General features: G+C 37.0%; 1 protein-coding gene across 1 annotated transcript; it reads left to right on the forward strand.

Moving 5' to 3' along the window:
* The first annotated feature begins 698 nt into the window (after positions 1-698).
* LOC113114142 (integrin beta-1-like) lies at positions 699-8,659 on the forward strand. The gene is made up of 16 exons (XM_026280931.1): positions 699-976; positions 1,363-1,429; positions 1,721-1,806; positions 1,915-2,119; positions 3,233-3,403; positions 3,485-3,720; positions 4,093-4,248; positions 4,384-4,479; positions 4,638-4,721; positions 5,226-5,366; positions 6,354-6,556; positions 6,636-6,874; positions 7,045-7,267; positions 7,416-7,639; positions 7,977-8,143; positions 8,264-8,659. The coding sequence occupies exons 2-16, from the start codon at positions 1,363-1,365 to the stop codon at positions 8,327-8,329; spliced, it is 2,364 nt and encodes a 787-aa protein (XP_026136716.1). The 5' UTR covers positions 699-976; the 3' UTR covers positions 8,330-8,659.
* Positions 8,660-8,820: the final 161 nt, after the last annotated feature.

An 8,820-nucleotide genomic window follows, 5' to 3' on the forward strand; every position in this document is an offset into this window, starting at 1 on the left:
GGTTTTAAGCATTTATTTATCAAGACATCTTATCCCGCAGGTGCCTCTAGTGGACAACATTAGCATTGCATCCATCATCTTTCAGCTGAAATGACTGATAATTTGTGAGCATCCTAAATGAATGAAACTAAGCATGTGTTCAATTCATTCCTTTTTAAAGCCTTCTTTACTAAATCCTCCTCAGCTTCATTTCCAGAAATCCCTCTATTTTGCCCAACAGAGTGCGAATGCCTCTCCTGTCCTTTGAATACTATACAAGAGCGCAAATATTTCATTCATTAAATCTTCTAAGGGTGATTTCTGGGCAGATATTTTTGTTGCTGAAGTCTTATTTCCTCCTCTGTTAACCCATTAAAATGTAAGTTTCTGTAGAATATATTTATAAATTAGATGTTTTGACATTTCTGCACATAATTCTGAAATATACGCTCCTATACCTGTGGTTCATGCAATTAGATCCATCTTTATATATGTGCACACTTTCCTAAATTTCCCTGAACATGCTTCTTTACATAAGATTTCATTTTGTCCATTTTATACATTATGATAAATAAATGTATATGTATATCATAAATCATTATTCAAATTATTTTTTATTTTTATGGCTGATGGGAGTTTCTTTTTTCTCTCTCTCTAATGTGAGTTTGTTCTGGAGGAGGAGCCTCACTCTGACACGTCCCGCCCAACATTACAATCCTTCAGTTTGTGTTTCCTGTGTGTGTTGTGTGTGTGTGAGGTGTGAGACTGCTGCTGCTATTTCAGTCTGGACTACTGCAAAACCTGCTCTTACCTCACTCACGCTCAGTACAATTACTTTTGTTTTGTGTAACATTTCTGAAATATTCTTCATATGCCTATCATCGTACTGTTAAGGTGTATCGTGACCTGGAGTGTAACTCAAGACATCAGGGAAAGTTGAGCATATAAACATTTACTTCATAAACAATTCTAAGAGGAGCCAGGAGCATGTTTTAAGGTGAGTAACTAAGCTTTCTTTGCTTACTATATATATATATATATATATATATATATATATATATATATATATATTTATTTATATATATATATATATGCATGCTGTTTCTTTTTCAATATCTATACTTGTTATATTATCTGTCTCTTTCATTGAGTCAGAGAGACTACCGTGTGCATTTTCTGTTTTAATGGTAATCTACTTTTGATGCAACGAGTATTAAATTTCTTATACAAGATTAACACACATTTTTAAAAAACTTTAGTGACCAATCATTCACAGTTAACACTTTATGTGAGCATCAGACAAGGATTTTGTGTATTTGTAAGCAATTGCTATCTCTCCCTCCCTGATGTGTTTCTGTGTAATTTATGTTCTTCTGCATTTAGATGGATATGAAGGTGTTGTTAGTATCAGCTCTATTGGGATTTATTTCTCATGTCAGAGCAAAAACAGGTAATGCAAGTAATTTACTGCCAACAACATGACTACTTTCTAGTGCCTTAGGGCAGACATTCTTTCAATGTTTAGGTTTATGAGTTTTTTGTATGAATAAGTGAGCTGTGTCGTCATAAATACAAAGAAAAAACTAAAAAAATACCCTCTACTCTTGTGCTTTTCTGTAAATGATCTACTTGTATTCTTTTCATAATGCTTTAGTCACTGGGAAATGATTATTTGAATCTGGTGTAACATTGATGTTAGATCTTGCCTTCTTAATTTGCTGCATTTGTGTTTTCTGTTCAGAAAGCAATAGATGTATTTCTGCAAATGCCAAAACATGTGCAGAGTGTATTCAGATTGGGCCACAGTGTGCGTGGTGCAAAGATCTTGTAAGTTATTTTGCATCAAGGTTTGATTGTCTTCTCCTGACTCTGGAAGATGATCCGAGTCTTACCGGAACATGCGTGCTTAGCAAGTGTCTGCTTGCATCTTAACAGGACTTTGAATCTTCACGCTGTGATGAAAAGGATTCTCTGGAAAAGGCTGGTTGCACTCTACCTGGCATAGAAAACCCTCGAGGATTCGTCTCCATTGACAAGAACAAATCCGTCACAAACCGTGAAATTGATGGAAAACGGAATCTGAGGCCTGAAGAGATCATCCAGATTCAGCCACAGAAACTCACGCTGAACCTCCGATCAGGTACTGGACCCCGTCTGGGAATCACAAAAACATCGCTGGATGTGTCTCAACATGTTGTGAGCTATGAATCCAGGACAAGTTCATTCAAAGTTACATTTCATTATTTACACAACCCTATGTTGTTCCTAACCTATAGTGGACCACAGGAGTGTTTCTGAAGAACAGAATTACCATAAAAGTACTATAAATGTGAACCATATGACTTGATTTGTAAAATAAAATGGCATGTACTCTCATTGAAATGTTCACAAGAAAACGACTTCTCACTAATGAACAAATCTTTATTTTGAGTCAAATTTTTTCAATGATCCAGCTAGTTAACCAAACCAGTCTGAATGCCTCGTTCATGAATATGTTTGATTCGGTTATTGAGTTCACCTACCGACTCGATGTGGCAAGGAAGATTATCTTAACTAAGTGACTCAAATTTCTGTTCATCAAGTAAAGCTATTATGTGATTTAAAGGGATACTCCACCCCAAAATAAAAATGTTGTTATTAATCTCTTCAAAAATAACGACTTTACTCAACAATTCGTCTCCTCAGTTTATCCCCACATCACCATAACGCTGTTTTGCGCAGACAGTTTAGTTTTTCTATGACAGCTGTGCTGCACAGATGCGCTGATATCATTCAAATCAAAGTGTAAATACATGTTGAAAACCTATCCTTGTGTCGCGGGTGACACAGAAGAGCATAAGCTGCTTGTGTTCAGTTTATATTCTCCAAAATAGCACTACAGTGATACGGAGAGATACAGAGGAGACGAATTGTTAAATAAAGCTGTTATTTTTGTTTTCTTTGCATACAAAAGCCTCCCGGTTTTCATCCAAAATATCTTAAATTGTGTTCAGAAGGCGAACAAAGCTTTTACGGGTTTTGGAATGACATGGGAGTGAGTGGTTGACAGTCTTCATTTACATTTATTATGTGTCAATGATGATTGATTTTTTATGATTTACTATGTTAATAGTTAATGTTAATGTTAATAGATTTACTAAGTTAACTATTAATTTGTTAGTAAAAATTGTAATGGGAGTCTGATCACACAAGACATAAGTTTAGAAAACTGGTCCTAGCATATTTCTTTGTCTCTTGTCTTTTCACACTGCAGGTGAACCTCAGAAGTTTGCTCTCACATTCAAGAGGGCAGAAGATTATCCCATCGATCTGTACTTCCTGATGGATCTCAGCGACTCCATGCAAAAAAATCTTGAGAATGTCAAGAACCTGGGAAATGAACTTGCCAGGGAAATGGAGCACATCACGAGCGACCTGCGGATAGGTTAGGAGGACATGCATGCTCACATTCACACCAGCCTACGATCTTAAAGCTGTTAAATGATCTGCTAACTCTAACTTGCAGGTTTTGGTTCATTCTTGGAAAAACTTGTCATGCCTTTCATTCTAATGACACCGAAGTATCTAAAGAACCCATGTTATCCAAATGACTGCTCAGCGCCCTTCAGCTACAAAAACGTCCTGAACTTGACGGCTGATGGTACATTGTTCTCCCAAGAAGTCAGCAAGCAGAAAACCTCTGGTAACCTGGACTCTCCCGAAGCAGGATTTGATGCAATCATGCAAGTCGCTGTCTGCTCGGTGAGTCGAGCTGCACATTCCATAAATGCCAGAGAACTACAGGCAGAGTCATGCTTGCACATGTAGTGTTGTACTTGGCCTGCGAATGACTGTGTTCACATCAACTTTCCTTTTGTTCAAATCGTTTTTTTTAATAGTAAAAGCTTCAGAAGCTATACACAGATAATGTTAACAGGAAATGACTTCATCACCATCTTCATAAATGAATTCTAACTGTAGCCTGAGGCTTCTGATATAATTATCAAACATTAACCATGTAGTCAACGTGTGACTGAGCCTTTGTAAAATTAGAAACACAATTAATGTTCTCATTTAGTCCTAGGGAGCAGCATGAAGCTGTGATCTGTTAGCTGTGTTTTGATTGTCTCTCAGGAAGTGATCGGCTGGAGGAATGTCACTCGCCTCCTTGTGTTCTCCTCGGATGCTGGATTTCATTTTGCTGGAGATGGAAAACTTGGTGGCATTGTTCGTCCAAATGATGGGAAATGCCACCTTGAGAATAATATGTACACCATGAGCCACTACTTTGTAAGTATGAGTTTTATTGATAGATAAATATGAGTTTTTATTGATAGATAGATAGATAGATAGATAGATAGATAGATAGATAGACAGACAGACAAATGTCAGAGTGTGTCTTTCATTTCAATTGTTTTTTTACAGGACTATCCCACTATCTCTCAGCTGGTAGACACACTGAGTGCCAACAACATTCAGACCATCTTTGCTGTGACAAAAGAATTCCAGAATCTTTATCAGGTGTGTGCAATGTGCATATTATATCTTCTCTGCATTGCTACACAATTATGTTCAAAATATTATAATATAAGCATCTGGATTAACTCAGATTGTAGTCTGTATTGACTCATAATGCATATATTAATGTGTGTGTGTGTGTGTGTGTGTGTGTGCAATAGGAACTGTCTACTCTAATCCCTAAATCGGCAGTGGGGATACTGTCTGACAAATCTGTCATCAAGCTCATCATTGATGCATATAATGTGAGTTCAAGTTATGCATCAAATATCTCCGTCAGTAATGGTTGGCTGAGGTAAACTCTAGTTCCTCTTAGAGTTAAAAGGAAGTGAAACCAAAAACCGCTGTTTCTCTTTACTTGCAAAGAATTTGACTTTACAGCCAGTTCCCACGAAGGGTTGTTTATAATCTTAAATATGTAGCCGGTTCATTTGAATGAATAGGAACAGTTTAAGAGGCTTATTGCTCAGTCAGATCAACAGCTCTGTGACCAGTAAAATTAGAAGCTTAAAGGAACAGTGCACCCAGAAATGTCAATTCTGTCATTTACTCACCCTCGTGTCTTTCTAAATCTTCCTTCCTCTGTAAAACCAAAAAGAAGATATTTTGAAGTACTGAAATTCCAAATATCTTCTTTTGTATCCCACACAATAAAGAGAGCCATACAGGTTTAAAACGACATGAGGGCGAAGAATTTGAGTGAACTATCCCTTTAATTAATGCACTCTTTGTTTAATTGTGTCCATCAGTCTTTGTCCTCAGAGGTCATTCTGGAGAACAGCAAGCTACCTGCTGGAATGTCCATGTCCTACATCTCCCACTGCAAGAATGGAGTCAGTGAAAAAGGAGAAAACGGTCAAAAATGCTCTAACATCTCCATTGGAGATCAGGTGAGAGAGTGAATGCAATAGATGAACTGTCTGTGCTCATAGAATGACTCTATTTTGCTAGCTTTAGCTTAATCTTAGTGCACAAGTTATCATATGGTAGCATAATTGCAGCTCATTGCCATTCACCAATGATATTCTAGTTAAGACACACAACAGTTGAGACTGTAGCAGAACTGAGCAACACCCAATGAAATTACAAAAGGAAAGACTTGGAACTGGGAGAGGAAGATGTAGGAAATAACTAATTAGTTATTTGAATTTTCAGTTGTGTGCATATCAGTGCTAAGCAATCTCCATGTTGCACTCTTTCTGATGGTGTATAAGATGCAGATTTTTAGATGAAATACTGATCCACAAGTGGCACATTCAAAAATAGGTTACATTTAAAATAAAAATGGGCAGCTGTGATTCCCAGAAACTCACCTTAAAAATAATGTGACAATGTTTTAAATATTATGAGATGGCTTATTTGTGCCTGTACATTTTACAACATGAAATTGTTTGTGATGTAACAGAGCTCTGATAACTTATTAGGGTTTACAGTGCACACAATAAAATAATGAAATAAACAAATAAATAAACAAAACATAATATACATTACTGATAACAAAAGTGACAATAAACTAAATTATATAAAATATAATCATGTGTGTTGATGTGCCAGGCAGGGACCTCTGGAAATGTTTTTTTTTTTTTTTGTCCTGTTTTTCACTATAAATTATAATGTTATTCATAGTTTATACTTGCAAAAATCATACATTTAAAAGAGATTTGTGGTAAAATTAAATATAGTGTAAACCATTTTCTATTTTTCATATATGAGTCTAATGAAACAATACATTCTTATCGTAGTGTTTAAAAGCTTTGTCTGTAAAAATTTTGTAAAATGTTTTTACAGTACACTGTTTAGTGAATCTCTAAATATGGACACATCTTTGTAATGTGCATGAGGCCTTAGAATTCAATGTGTTGTGTTGTGCCTTACAGGTAACATTTGATATAGAAATCATGGCTACAAGCTGTCCATCTACAAATAAACAAGAGACTATAAAGATCAAGCCGCAGGGCTTCAATGAGGAGGTGGAGATCGTCCTCAACTTCATCTGTGAATGTGAGTGTCGTAAAGACGGAATCCAGAACAGTCCGAAGTGTAGCGGCGGTAATGGCACTCTGGAGTGTGGAATATGCAGGTGTGAGAAGCTGTTAATCTCATATGCAAATGCAGATAATTTGACAAATATTCTGATTCAACGTTATCTCTCATATCAGGTGTAATAAAGGCCGGCTAGGCAGATTATGTGAGTGCAGTCAAGATGAGTTCCTGACAGATGATCTGGACGCGAGCTGCCGCGTGAATAACGGGACGGACGTCTGCAGCAAGAATGGAGAATGTGTCTGTGGAACGTGTGAGTGTAAGACAAGAGACAACCCTGAGGAGAGATACAGCGGGAAGTTCTGCGAGTGTGACAACTTCAGCTGCGACCGCTCCAACAACAAGCTCTGCGGAGGTACAACCCATTGAGAATTCGCTCTTCTTTCTTTTGCTGTAGTTTTCTCACAGATGTTATAGTTGTGAATTAATTCTGCTGTTAAGATATTTGTACAATACGGAGTAAGAAATTCAGTTTTTGCATTGAATTAGGAAATATTTATTATTAAGGAATTCTTTTCCTCACAGGTCATGGTCGATGCGAGTGCAAAAAGTGTATCTGTGATGCCAACTACACAGGCAGTGCTTGCGATTGCCCATTGGACACCTCAACCTGTCTGGCCAGTAACAATCAGATCTGTAACGGTCGGGGTACCTGCGAATGTGGCGCTTGTAAATGTACCAACATAAAATTTGAGGGTCCAACCTGTGAAATCTGCCAAACCTGCTCCAAAATTTGCAGAAACCACAAGTGAGTTATTGACGTAGAATTTTCTAATGAGGTTAGGCTAACATAAATAACCCAGTTTGTTGAAGTACTGCCTTGTAGTCAGTTTTGTATTTGAATAACTTTAAAACACTGTGTCACTAAATACATTTGTCTGTGTTTTGCCTTAAAGGGACTGTGTTGAGTGCATTCAATTTAACACAGGTAGCAAGAAACAAACATGTGGGAAAGAGTGCAGTGCCTTTAATGTAACATCAGTGAAGACTAAGGAGGAACTTCCTCAGCAGATTGACATCAATCACTGCAAAGAGCGCGACGTTGATGACTGTTTGTTCTTCTTCACCTACGCTACCAAGAACGATGAAAAAATCTACGTCCATGTGGCTTTACAAAAGGGTAAAAAAGATGGACAAAGTAACATTTTTTTTTTCAAAACTGAAAAACAAATATAAGTACTGCACTCTTAACTGTTAAAGTAAATCTGATTGATTTTACTATTTACTTTCATGAAACTGCAGCAATTAGCAAACAAAATGATCCAATCAATTCCCAATGGATAAAACCAAGTCCCGCCATACATTATTTTCTTGTTTGAGAAACAGTTTGACTCGGATATACATCACAATAGTGGAAAAACATGACTGCAACTTCTGTTTCATGCCAACTCTCTTATTATTGATAACTAGTTTACAAGTTCTACCTTTAACATAATGCATTGTGCCTGTGTTCACAGAGTGTCCCTCTGCCCCTGACATCATCCCCATCGTTGCGGGTGTGGTGGCAGGAATCGTTCTGATTGGTTTAGCACTTCTGCTCATCTGGAAGCTGCTCATGATTATTCATGACCGCAGAGAGTTCGCCAAGTTCGAGAAAGAGAAGTCGAATGCCAGATGGGACACAGTATGCACCTCTTTATTAATATTATTTTTTTTATATTGCAAATAAATACATTTTTAAGGGTTCATACTGTACATGCTACTAGAAAAATACTGGGATAATAATACCTGCTGTTCTGTTTAGGGTGACAACCCCATCTACAAGAGTGCTGTGACAACCGTAGTAAACCCCAAATATGAGGGGAAATGATGGAGCTTCAGGATGGCTTTCAGCAGTGGTTCTCAGATGGTCTTTGTTTCATCACCCAGATTTTACATCAGTGACCTAATAGTATCATAAACAGCATTTAATGTAATCTGGGACAGATTTTGACTTTGGACCAAAATACCCACTCAGCTGTCAACAACAGTTTTATCCTCCCTTTTAAATTTTTTTATTTTTATAGCCTATGTTAATATTAAACTCCTCATTTCCAGTGAGATTATGGTTTTCCAGAGCACAAGAAGATTCACTATTGATTATTATTTTTGAAAAGTTTCTATGAAGCCAATAAAACATTGTCAGGTTTAATACATACAATATTGATCGTCTCATTGTGCGGGTGACTTTTGTTTCTCCATGCAAGTCAGTGGCTGTTTATATTTGCGGGAGGGGCATTCTCATTTGATTGGTCAAAAATCAATCTGGTGGAAGATGAGTCATCAATGTTTTTGTTTCCCAATTCCCTTAACCATAAACTG

The sequence above is a fragment of the Carassius auratus genome, chromosome 2 (genome assembly GCF_003368295.1).
Source record: "Carassius auratus strain Wakin chromosome 2, ASM336829v1, whole genome shotgun sequence".
NCBI classification, from domain to species: Eukaryota; Metazoa; Chordata; class Actinopteri; order Cypriniformes; family Cyprinidae; genus Carassius; species Carassius auratus.

Coding starts and splice junctions, on each gene's coding strand:
- LOC113114142 (XM_026280931.1), top strand. CDS start 1,363: ATGGATATGAAGGTGTTGTTAGTATCAGCTCTATTGGGATTTATTTCT. Junction 2,120..3,232: donor CACGCTGAACCTCCGATCAG/GTACTGGACCCC, acceptor TTCACACTGCAG/GTGAACCTCAGAAGTTTGCT. Junction 3,721..4,092: donor TGCAAGTCGCTGTCTGCTCG/GTGAGTCGAGCT, acceptor ATTGTCTCTCAG/GAAGTGATCGGCTGGAGGAA.